The sequence below is a fragment of the Sinohyriopsis cumingii genome, chromosome 2 (genome assembly GCF_028554795.1).
Source record: "Sinohyriopsis cumingii isolate HCF-2022 chromosome 2, ASM2855479v2, whole genome shotgun sequence".
Taxonomy (NCBI): domain Eukaryota; kingdom Metazoa; phylum Mollusca; class Bivalvia; order Unionida; family Unionidae; genus Sinohyriopsis; species Sinohyriopsis cumingii.
Window position 1 is genome coordinate 72,768,144 of NC_142962.1, and position 13,584 is coordinate 72,781,727.

The window sequence follows — 13,584 nt, forward strand, 5'->3', positions numbered from 1 at the left end:
AGTATGAGGATGGATGGTCATATCAGTATGAGGATGGATGGTCATATTGATATGAGGATGGATGGTCATATCGATATGAGGATGGATGGTCATATCCATATGAGGATGGATGGTCATTTCAATATGAGGATGGATGGTCTTATCGATATGAGGATGGATGGTCATATCATTATGAGGATGGATGGTCATATCGATATGAGGATGGATTGTCATATCGATATGAGGATGGATGGTCATATCGATATGAGGATGGATTGTCATATCGATATGAGGATGGATGTTCGTATCGATATGAGGATGGATGGTCGTATTGATATGAGGATGGATGGTCATATCAATATGAGGATGGATGGTCATATCGATATGAGGATGGATGGTCTTATCAATATGAGGATGGATGGTCATATCAATATGAGGATGGATGGTCGTATCAATATGAGGATGGATGGTCATATCGATATGAGGATGGATGGTTGTATCAGTATGAGGATGGATGGTCATATCGATATGAGGATGGATGGTCATATCGATATGAGGATGGATGGTCATATCGTTATGAGGATGGATGGTCATATCAATATGAGGATGGATGGTCGTATCAATATGAGGATGGATGGTCTTATCGATATGAGGATGGATGGCCGTATCAGTATGAGGATGGATGGTCATATCAGTATGAGGATGGATTGTCATATCGATATGAGGATGGATGGTCATATCGATATGAGGATGGATTGTCATATTGATATGAGGATGGATTGTCATATCGATATGAGGATGGATGGTCATATCAATATGAGGATGGATGGTCATATCAATATGAGGATTTCATAAACAACTTAAGATGTCTACTTGCTAGAAAATGAAAATGGAGATAGTCTGACCACTGACATGGCTGCCAAACCTTGTTATTGCTACTTACTGGATTTATATAATTAACCCAGTTGTTGTTGTTGTTGTATGGTTTAATGCCATTTTTCAGCACACGATAGGCTATACATGGCGGCCAGTATTAATGGTGGAGGAAGAACCCGGGAAATTCCCGGAAAGAACCACTGACCCTCAAGAAGCTACTGGCAAGCTTTCTCACATACCCACATTAGCCAAATCTGAGACTCGAACCCACACAGACAGAGGTGAGATGGCAGTGATCCGTAACGGAGAGCACTTTAGACCACGCGGCCACTCCGGGCCCCAATCCAGTTTGTGGTTATATCTATAAAATTCCTTAAATGGTATAACTTATGTAACTTTATTCTTTTTTACTTACAGATTTGACCAAATTTGACATGTGGTTGCCTCATAAGATTGTTTGAAATAAGTATAGTAATATTGTGTTCAAAAGCAAAGGACATGAGAAACAAATTTGTATTGAACTTAACAGATATTCTGTGAACATGTTAACTTAACATAACATTTTTAAGCTTTGTTAACAAATTTGTATTTTGTGCTTTCTAAGAATATCAGAGATGGTTTGATTACAAAGCAGTTAAAAAGAAGAAACAATCTTGGATTTCTGGGAATTTGGTCACTGATCATCAAACCCTTTGAGAGACTCTCTTTTATTTCTGTGGTCCTTTATTTGTTCCTTTCCAGGGTGGGGGTGGGTTTGTAAATTATGGTAAAAAGTATATGACAAGTCAAAGGCTAACACCAGCTATAACAACATCATATCATGTGCTTGCAGACCATGGTTTATGTTGTTCTACCAGTTACTCCAAACTGTATAGATCCCGATCTGCCAGCGTATTATGCAACAGCAGATCTGAGTCTGTGCAGTTTGCAGTTTGAGTCAAGTTAAAAGTAAAAATATTCTGTAGTCTTTGGTTCATGGCCATCTGTCTTCTGCATTTGGATGTTACTGGATTTCGTCTTGGATTTTATAAGCAGTGTATGCGTCAGGGGTTGCATGTAAAAGTGTTCAACAAGGAATTAAAGGCATTTTAAGAGAATATGTGTTGAATTTACTAAGAAAAACTTAAAAGAATGAAAAAGTTAAGTAATTAAGTCAAGATGTGTAAAAACAGATTTGAAAATATCACAGCTAGGCATTGAATTTTGTCCCAGACCCATATTTTTCACATGACTATTTTTTTTGAAAATCATGGCTAATTTATAAAATACAATGCAATAACTGAATTTCAGTAGTATATGAGGAAGATGTTACCTAGATGTAGTTAATAACAAGTTTCATTTACTTTTATGGAAATACTTTAATTTGCTTCATTAAAATCTGTTTATCAAATATTAATACTGTACATGAATCTGAACTTACCATTTATACCCTCTTACAAGTCAAGTCCAACTGCAAACAACATAGACCCTGATCTTCCACTGAATGATACACTGGCAGATCAGGACTATACTATTTATTCTACTGATTGTTCCTCACAAACTGCATAGACCCGGATCTGCCTGCACACTGTCACAGCAGATCTGGGTCTATGCAGTTTGCTGTTGGATCCAACTTGTCCACAGGTATATATGGTGAGTATCGCTATGCACATCACTACAGACATATACATAAATGAGAGGCAGATGCATATTTTGCCAGAGTGCAAAGCAGTTTGGGATATGGATTGATGATGTCTGTATGGAAGTCCATCTGTCCATCCAGCCATCTGTCTGATGTCAACATTAAGGTTCATTTGCATTTAGGTCATTTCCTCGGACACGGTTGTTTGTAGAGTCACATGACCTGATATGTAGATGTTTCATGAGGTGTACTAGAGCCATAATTGAAAACTAGATTGTTAAGACTAATATTTCATAGATATGTCTGGTATTCTTGTCTCTTTTGGCAGTGATTTTAATTAATCCAAATAAAAAAACTAGATTTCTCATTTCAGTTAATGTTGCTATTGTCTATGATGTGTGAGCATCAGATAATTTTCAGACTGAATGACAGACTTGTTTAAACAGATCACTAAATTATGCATTAATAGTTATTAGCTTGATAATCATCTCAAATGATTTTTCATACACAATTGATGGTTGGTTCAGCTTGGGCAAGTCGTAGACCAACCATCTATTGGAGGGAGGGTGCTTCTAGGAGTTTCTATTTAACCAGGCTTTTTTTTAAAGATAGTTTATATTTTCAAATTATATCATGGATATAATAGGGTTTTTCCTTTTAAATCAAGCAAGATACATTTTTTAAGTTACTGCAGGGCTGGATTTTTCCCACCAAAAATCACCTACCAGCCACCACCAAAATATAATGGTAGGTCCCTTAGTGCTTACCTTAATTAATATTGAGAAATTTGAACTAGGTTTTAGGTGAAAACTTGAGCTATGCACTGGTGAATAGTAAATATTCAGTTGAAGGTGATTGGCAGACTGTCAGTCATAACTCTTCTCTGTTCAACATTGGTCACCAAGTACAGCTATTTTGAAATGTTCTATTTTGGGTATTGTGTAAGCAGTTCATTATGTTGGGTATTGTATCTCTAATATGTTCTAATGATTTATTGATTGGTTTTTTAGGGCACTTTCAAAACATTAATGGTTATATAATGCCAAGGAAATCAGGCTATGTACCTTTCCCAAGGACACAGAGAGGCTGCCAACCCAGGCAGGCCTGGATGGGTACTGAACCTGCAACTCTTGGATTACTAATTATACTACTTTACCAAATTCTCATCTGTTGAAATAAAAAAGCATGGAACATTTCATTAGTATGCAGTACAAATGCAGTAGCTCTTTAGTTGATAGCAGTGGTAAGCAAAGGAGACTTCATCTTTACTTTATATGATATAATATGTAATTTATTTTTGTTGTTGTTGTGTTTAATGCCATTTTTCAGCACATGATAGGCTATACATGGCGGCCAGTATTAATGGTGGAGGAAGAACCTGGGAAAACCCCAGGAAACAACCACCGACCCACGAGAAGCTACTGGAAGTTTTCTCACGTACCCACATTGGCTGAATCCGAGACTCGAACCCACACAGACAGAGGTGAGATGGCAGTGATCCGTAACAGAGAGCGCTTTAGACCACTCAGCTACTTGGGGTCTCTTGAATCTGTGTCACAGCAGCCTAATAATTTGAATGGAGATGAGTGTTACGGTCAGTATTGATATTTGCATTTCCCCTTTTCTTTCACATCACCGTCATCAAAACCATTGGTTTATTTGTTATCATTTATGCCCTGCTTTAACATATTCAAATTAGATGCTGCACATTTCTGAAGGCATGTATGCTCATTTAAACAGCTATGGTAGGACCCCCCCAAAAACCACTTTAATATTTAAGTATTATCTGTACAGTGTATTGGTTGATAGAGATTTCATGAAGTGTTAGCCATATCACCTTGTGTCATCTAGAGGCCTAGTATCTAAACAACTGCTCCCTGGATGTATGCATTGTGCTAGGATACTGCATGCCTCATAGACACCATTCATTGTTTGATCTATCTACAGTCCTTAATGGATCTTGGAACTTATTTCAGATCAATACTTCCTTCAAACAACTGCTTTCTTACTGGATTATCTTCTTGATGTTTCTACTTACTGTTAACTCTGTCCTTGTTGTGGAGTATGTAAGGCTGTTTATTGTGGGGTTTGTAAGGCTGTCTTTCTTGTAGGGTTCGTAAGGCTATCCTTGCTGTGGGATATGCAAGACTGTGAGTGTTGTGGGGTATGTTGAATTACTGCACATGAAAGTCATAGCAAATAATAGTCTGATTAAAACAATCAGAACCCAACCCTTCTCTATGCATGTTTATGGGGGAATTCTGAGAGGATAATTATACAAGGATTTAGTTTGATTCATTGGACTAATTAAAAACAGGGCAGTATTATTTGCATGGCAGTTTAAAACAAAGAACTTAAATTTTAGCACAGCAAAAATGATACTTGTTATATTTTGCTAGTATCCATTTTCAGTATTTGCAAGAAGTTGGCTGTTAAACAACTTTTACCCATCACTTACAACTTTACCAGTCCAAAAAGTTCTGCATACTTCCAGAAAACGTTTGTGAACTATAATTTTCTGCTGTTAATTATTTAGTATCCTTTTGGTGTGGTGTATATGCTATGCAGTTATTGCTCAGTTTGAACATGCAATGTACTATCACCATTTTTTAATGTACTATCACCATTTTTTAATGTACTATCACCATTTTTAATGTACCATCACCATTTTTTTAATGTACCATTACCATTTGTTTAGTCAGTTTTCCTTTTGACATTTTACTGGCTGTATTATAATATTTTCTGAATAAAATTTGCTGTATATCCTCACATATAAGTTGACTATAACTGCAGACAACATAGACCCTGATCTGCCATTTTATACACTGTTTGCAGTTAAATCCAACTTAGATGCGACTACATGCAACATTTAATAATTAAATGAATGAAATGTTTACCACTCACTGCCGTATCATCTCTGACCACATGGGTTTGAGTCTCGGGCTCACCCAGTGTGGGTATGTGAGAAAGCTTGCCAGTAGCTTTTCATGGGTCGTTGGTTCTTTCTGGGGTTTTACTGGGTTCTTCCTCCACCATTTATATTGGCTGCCATGTATAGCCTATCTTGTACTGAAAAATGGCATTAAACCCTACAACAACAACAACAACAACAATAATTAGCATATAAGTTGACTGTAACTGAAGATAACATAGACCCTGATCTGCCATTGCATACATTGTTTGCAGTTAAAACCAACTTAGATGTGACTATATGCAACATTTAATAAGCATTGCTTTATCATAGCAGTTTAGTACCAACTTTTTTCGTACTTGCTTTTATGTATTTAAACAAATGCTAAGAGTATTTCATCATTAAAATTAGCCGTTATATGACAGATTTAAAAGAAAATTGTATAATATGATAAAAAAGCTGGACCAATCAGTAAATGTTATTATTTAGTCTCATTTCCTGCACTCAGAATGTATAAAATTGCATACTATCTTATTGTTGTTGTTGTTGCTGTTGTGGGGTTTAAAGCCATTTTCAGCACACAATAGGCTATGCATGGCGGCCATTATTAATATTGGAGGAAGAACCCGGGAAAACCATGGGAAGAACCACCGACCCACGAGAAGCTACTGGCAAGCATTCTCACATACCCACATTAGCCGAATTCTAGACTTGAACCCACACAGACAGAGGTGAGATGGCAGTGATCCCTAACGGAGAGCACTTTAGACCACTCAGCCACTCGGGGCCCCCATACTATCTTAAGTTCTAAGGTTGTATCATGAGTATCATGATGTGGGATGGTGATACAGTGTATCACAGACATATTGATATTCCCAAAGCATATCATTGTACTGTAACATACCTGATGTTGATGTGTCGTTGACTGAGATATCTGTCATAGTATTGTAACCTACTCTCAGGTGCCAATGACTGAGATATCTGTCATAGTATTGTAACACAATGATGTGTCATTGACTGAGATATCTGTCATAGTACTGTAACATACTGATGTGTCACTGACTGAGATATCTGTCACTTGACTACTACAGTGCTTTAGCAGAACAATTACTTTAGGTTCAGTGAACATCAGAATATTCATGATTTCAGGGGCAAGCAGCTTCCCACGTGTCTATGGGGTGATTGAAATTTTTGAGACCATTAAGTTCGACTTTGGTTAAAATATAAATATATCATTTGTCAAGTTATATGCTAATACTTGGTGACATGTTCAACCCCATATTTATCAAAGCTAGATATTTACTGCATTGACTTGCTGATAAATCAAGTTCACCTGCAAACTGCATAGACCCAGATTCTGATGTTGCATAATATGCAAGCAGATCATGGTCTATGCAAGATTTTTGGAGTAATAGTAGAATAAACAACATAGAGCTAAATCTGCTTGTCAATTACATAATGGCAGATCTTTGTCTGTAATGTTTGCAGTTGGACTTGTAAGCAAGTGATATGATACTAATGTTGTCATCATTTAATAATAAGACCTCCCCTGCAGCTTTTTGAATTGTTAAGCTCAGGTCTTATCATGTGAGAAATATTACCATATACTGTATAATAAGGTATTTTTACTGAAGGAAAATTTCATCAGATTTTATTGTTTGAGATGTGACTTCATTTTGGTACTGGTTTAATTTTTATGGAATGCCAAGGAATAAAATATTTGGATGTTAAAGATTACAGATCTTTTCCATCTTCCAAAGAAAGCCAAAGTAAACCTCCAGTTCAGTCAAACAGGATAAATTAAGTGTCAAAAACACCAGTCATGATGGAATTAATGTACATTTTAAAAAAAACTGCAGCAACACAAAGTGTTAGGCAAATTAAACTTGCAAAGTCCCCAGATTCAATTTTCATTTGCTTAATGATTTTTGAGGTGTAATCAATCAGCATTAGAAAGAAATTATGAAATTGTGATTGTGTTTATATATCTTTTTTGTTCCTATCAAACAATTGTAACGGCCACAAAGCAATCAAGAGGTGACTGCCTATCACCAGATAATGAATTCTCCCTCACTTCATAGGCTGTCAAGCTTTCCAACCTGAAGTGTTTGTTTTCAGCTTGAAATGAGCTTATGCATTGAAAAAATTGAACTCTGACTTTAAGTTTAAGCCTTGTTTAAAAATCACTCATGAAATGTGTACATTTGATAATTTTCAGTATTGTATGTTATCCTGTCTGTTGAAGCATTCTCGGTTATTGTTGCCAGGTAAAAACTCATAACACAATAAATGTTAGCAGGATCTGTTAAATGGAATTCTATCATCCTAGTCACTCTCAGGTCCAAAGTTGTTATCTTGGATTTAATATCAGCAAGGGTTTAACTTGTCCAATCCCAAAGACACTACTGTATATTTTCTGGGAGTTGATATTTGTCAGAATTTATTTGATATGGACAGTTCTTTTTGGAGAGTAAAAATATGTTACTGGTACAGCTAACATTAGAAACATTTGGAAGTGTTGCAGAAGCTTATGGTTGCTGTTGTTGTTGTTGTAGGGTTTAACGCCATTTTTCAGCATATGATAGGCTATACGTGGCCGCCAGCATTAATGGTGGAGGAAGAACCCGGGAAAACCCCGGAAAGGACCACCGACCCACGAGAAGCTACTGGCAAGCTTTCTCACATACCCACATTTGCCGAAACCGAGACTCAAACCAACGCAGAGGTGAGATGGCAGTGATCCGTAACGGAGAGCGCTTTAGACCACTCAGCCACTCGGGGCCCCAGTGCTTATGGTTGCAAAGTAGCTTCAAACATTTTCATAAAATTATAACTAACTCACATAAAATTACCTGCTTTTTTCTTGCAACATTAAAGAAATGTATAGTAATCATTTCTTCCTCCCCTACATAACCATATTTAGCAAAACCTTACATTAGGAAAGTAATGGCTTGTGATAATCATAGTCCCAATCTTTTGATTAATTTTTTAAGGGGCTAGGGTTTGCAAAGATTTGGTTTTGGTGTTTTACCACACAGCAACTGCAAACTGCACAGACAGATCTGCCATCGCATAATACAAAACACATGTACGGTAGTCTTGGTGCAGCTAAACTTAGAACTGTTGCTCTGGATTTAATGACAAATTTAGAAAAATGAAAGCAATATATAAGAGCTTAATGGTCTTAATGATTCGTGATACCATTAATTAGTTGGATGAGTGATTATTATTTTTCTTTTTTAAACTTTCGATTCTGCAATGTGCAATGCTGGGTTTAATTTGCTTATGAGTCAACTCCAGCTGTAAGCTGCACTTGATGCACTGGCAGTTCTGCATGTATACAGTTTCTTTGGATTAGTCAGTCAAACAAACTACATAGACCCTGATCTTCTAGCACATTATGCAAAGGCAGATCATGGACTATGCTGTTTGCTTTTGGACTTATAAGCAAATATAGATGGTAGCTCTAGGTTTTCAAGGACAGTGAATAAATTATAAATTTCAGACTTTGAGGATGAAAAACTAACAGTTGTTTGATGTAGGAAATTGAGTAAATTTTGTCATTTTGGCCAATATGAATGTTTTATATATATATATATATATATAGATGAACCTTGATAAACATAGACAGTTTTATGAAGCCTTGAAATTTTCACGGGCATATAGTAGTAATGGCAGTAAAGCATTAGAGTGTATTATTGACTATGACACAACTGCCAACAAAATGATTGCAGTATCCTTTGCTCATCGTTAAAATATCTCCTATTTCGCAGGTTCCTGGATGTAGAATAATCCATATGTGCCCCCTTGTATGTCGTTGTGGTTGTGGGATTAATGCTATTTTTCAGCATTCAGTTGACTATACATTGCGGCCAGTATAACTGGTGGAGGAAGAACGCAGGAAAACCCCAGTAAGAACCACCAACCCACAGGAAGTTACTGGTAAGCTTTCTCACATACATGTACCTACCTTGGGTGAGCCCAAGACTCAAACCCAAACGGACAAGGTGAGATGGCAGCCATTGCTAAAGGTGAGCACTTTAGATTACTCAGCCTTCTGGGGCCCTTCCTGTATGCTGTAAGAGGTGATTCAAGGTTTCAACCTTTTTTCCATAAATAGGTTACAGCTGAGTATGACTTGGACCTTTTAAAATAGCACAGCTTATATGAAAATATAACCTTTGCATTTTAAGGATTTTATGTTCATCTTTGTTTTCATGACTTTTTGGGTACCTAAACTTACTTGGCACTGTATAGCCAGATTTCTGCCGATGTGCCACTAAACCTTATACCTACCTGTGTACCTAATTACTTTCTTCAGCACTCTTACTGCTAGACAATATCAACCTGAAATGAAAAGCATGATTTAAAAAAATAATATTTGTGTCAGTTTACTACTGCAGCAACAATTATTACATTTGTAACATATCTCCATGGTAACAATGGTTATCACAGTGTTGCCGACTAGCTCATATAATGACAGTGATCTAGTCGTACATTAGCAAAGGTAGTATGCAATATTTTTGAAAATATTGCCTATTAGTTGATTGCACAAGTTACCTCCCATTCTGGTAAGGAATTTTCTCCCCATGGTTTGTTTACATATATGAATTTGTATAAAACTGTGTTTTTCTAAAATAAAATAACTCCATGCACTGTTTTATTTATATTTACTATTATTATTATTTAATATTATTATTATTATTATTATTATTATTATTATTATTATTATTATTTGTAAATCATAACTATTATCAGTTAAATATTAATAAAAGAGTTAACAAGAATTTACTATGCATTATTATACAAATCTTTCTACTTACTATGGGAAAGTAATTCCTTGATGGAAAGGGAATCAACCTGTCTGATGCTAAAGAGTCATTTCCACCTATAGTAATATGCCCAATAAAAATGATTAAGTTAAACAATTCATAGTATGAGATATTTCCTATTTTCCAGGCAAAAAGGTATCTGACTACATGCCATGTCAACAGGAGGGAATAAGAAAACAATGAATAAAGAATCAAATGAACAGCATTTCAAGGTGGGTGATTCAAAACATAATTCATCGCGACCCTCTTCTGAAAGTTCCTTGTCATCACGAGCCTCAGCAACAAAAACTACGTCCAACAAACATCATGGACCCAAAAAAGAAGAATTACTCAAGAATATTGCAGACCTTCAACAATCTGTGGAGAATCTCAGTGAAGAAAATCAGGAATTAAAAGCCACAGTACAAGCACTTATTGATAAATTCATTGAAAATGGAAAGATTAAAGGAGTTAAAATTCCAAAAGAGATTATAAATCCAGATGTGAGTGAGATTCCTAGAGACAGTCTAGTGAATTTAGCTGAGATGCTTACAGCAGAAAGTCACAAAAGTAACACCATGGAGGGCAGGGTAGAAGAACTGGAGACTAGAATTACACACCTCAACATGGAACTTGCCAAATTATTGCATACTAGATTGACGTTGGAGAATGGATTAGAAGAACTATGTGAATGTTCTACATTGAATGGTGTTCGAGCAAAAGCAAAGCAGCTGATTTACGAAGCAAGTGAGTTATCTGATGTGTCATGAAACCGAGTTATTAACATATTAAATTTAACCTATTAAACAGGAAATAATAGAATTTTAAAGGATTACACAATCTTACACAGATATATTGACCTTTTGCAGTAATGAAGTTAAACTTAATGTCAGAGACACTCACATCCAAGACCTCTCTGGATTTATTTTCTCTACCAGAAAATACTTGGACTGGTTATTTTGAATCATGCACCTGTCATTGTAGACTTTAAAATTCTTTCTTTTAGAATCATATTTTTTGAAATTTTTCAGATTGTTTTAGACATACATTTTTCATTTGACAAGATGTATTTAAATGGAAAGCATTTAATTGATGTGTTGTTTATGTCCCAGTGCGGTGTGTACATTGCTTTCATTTCTTTATGTCCAATATAATTAGGAGATTATCATGTTACAGTGTCCATCCAGCTGAATTTTGCCATTTTTATTTCTGCACAATAAATCAGGTTGTTCATGGACTACAGTTACCAAACTTTGTGGATGACTTGCACCTCAGATCAGAAAGAATACCATTTATGTCAGGTTCAAAGGCTCAAAGGTCAAGGCCAATGTGACTAAAAGCACAAAAATGGTTTCTGCATAATAACATCAATTTTTAGTGACATACCTCAACCACACAGTATGGAGGACTCATATTTTGGATAAGGAAGAAGTTTATTATTGATTTTGTTGTCCAAGGTGAAGGTCACTGAATGAAAAACTTGGTTTCTGCACAATAAAATTTATTCTTATTCTCAGACCTGGACCAAACTACATGAATGGCTTGCACATTGGTAAGAAAGAAATCTGTTCATTTGGTGAAAATATCTTAAGTCAAGCAAAAAATGGTTTCTGCACAAAAGTTTAAGATATCTGGATAATAGACCACTGAAGCTGCTACAGGCATATAATGTAACATTTATGGTACTCTTTTTATTTGAATTTTAAGTTAAACTTCAGTCAAATAAGCCCATTTATACATGTATAATCTATTCAGTTTTATGAAGTTATATACAATATATCAATAAAAATTTCACTTCTTTTGAGTATTCGTTTTTCTTATGTTTTGCCAGACATTTCTTCTGAGTTAAACAAAATATATTCTCCTTCACATATCTGCAGGTTTTTGAGAAAATGTCTGTGAATATTTAAATTAATTTGATTATGCTGTTTCTTTCTTGTTGTATGTTTCAGAGGGAAGTGAATTATTTACATACCTTGATAGCATTCCTAGTCTGGATGTGGAACCCAGTCCTGATGATCAACATATAGTAGATGTCACTCAGAAAAAAAACAAGGAATCAAAAGACAAAGAGCCCCAACCTGCATCTTTCATATCAGTGCTTCTAAATGATAAAACTTTAGATCTAATTCCAGTATGTAGACCCATTGTTTTCTACTTGATTGATGCTGTATGCTACAATATGACATTTTTGATACTGTACACTACAATATGGCATTTTTGATGATGTACAGTACAATGTGGCATTTTTTATGCTGTTCACTACAATTTGGCATTTTTGATGCTGTACACTACCAAATGGCATTTTTGATGCTGTACACTACAATATGACATTTTTGATAATGTACACTACAACATGGCATTTTTGATGCTGTACACTACAATATAGCATTTTTGCTGTACACTACAATATGGCATGGCATTTTTGATGCTGTACACTAAAATATGGCATTTTTTATGCTGTACACTACAATATGGCATTTTTATACTGTACACTACAATATGTCATTTTTATACTGTACACTACAATATGGCATTTTTTATGCTGTACACCACAATATGTCATTTTTCATGCTGTACACTACAATATATACTCTACAGTATGGTATTTTTGATGCTGTACACTACAATATGGCATTTTTTGTGCTGTACACTAGAATATGTAATTTTCAATGCTGTACACTAGAATATGGCATTTTCAATGCTGTACACTACAGTATGGCATTTTTTGTGCTGTACACTAGAATATGGCATTTTCAATGCTGTACACTAGAATATGACATTTTTAATGCTGTACACTAGAATATGGCATTTTTGATGCTGTACACTAGAATATGGCATTTTTGATGCTGTACACTAGAATATGACAGTTTGATGCTGTACACTAGAATATGGCATTTTTAATGCTGTACACAAGAATATGGCATTTTTGTTTCAGTTTAGGAGTAGTCAGGATTTACCCTAGTACTGGAATGTTTTGTTTGTTCCTCATTAAGAGGAGAAAAGATTTTCACCTGACAATTTGGAACATGTGTCTAAATATGGAAAGGTAGGGTATATCTTTCATAGCTAAAAAGGGGATCTAAGAAAAGATATAAAGAAGAAAAAATTCCCATGGCCCCATAAAATTTTGATCAGCAGTAATGTTACAAGTTAATTTTCTTTAGCAATTTTTTTATTAAAAAAAAGATTTCTTCATATGCAGTTTATACCCAAATAAAAGACTTTTTAATAGTATTAATACATTATCTACAACTTTTGCATTGCTTTCCTTTTCTAGGACTCTAATCCCCAATGCAAACTAATTATATCCTCCTCCAGTTAGTATTGGACGATCCTGAATTAAAATGAACATGATCCCAGTGTGATTCCTGCATCACAGCCAA

At 35.4% G+C, this 13,584-nt stretch overlaps 1 protein-coding gene across 3 annotated transcripts in view; it reads left to right on the top strand.

Annotated features, from left to right (window-relative positions):
- LOC149805161 (uncharacterized) overlaps nt 1–13,584 on the top strand; it is a 48,293-nt gene that overhangs the window by 15,494 nt on the left and 19,215 nt on the right. For 2 of the 3 annotated variants that reach the window (XM_089947904.1, XM_089947906.1), the window contains exons 2-3: nt 10,347–10,945; nt 12,151–12,332. In XM_089947904.1, the coding sequence (XP_089804030.1) occupies nt 10,372–10,945; nt 12,151–12,332 (756 nt within the window). In that variant the 5' untranslated portion in view covers nt 10,347–10,371. Of the gene's footprint in view, nt 1–4,378; nt 4,641–10,346; nt 10,946–12,150; nt 12,333–13,584 lie in introns of those variants that run through there. The other variant, XM_089947905.1, reaches the window with a different exon arrangement.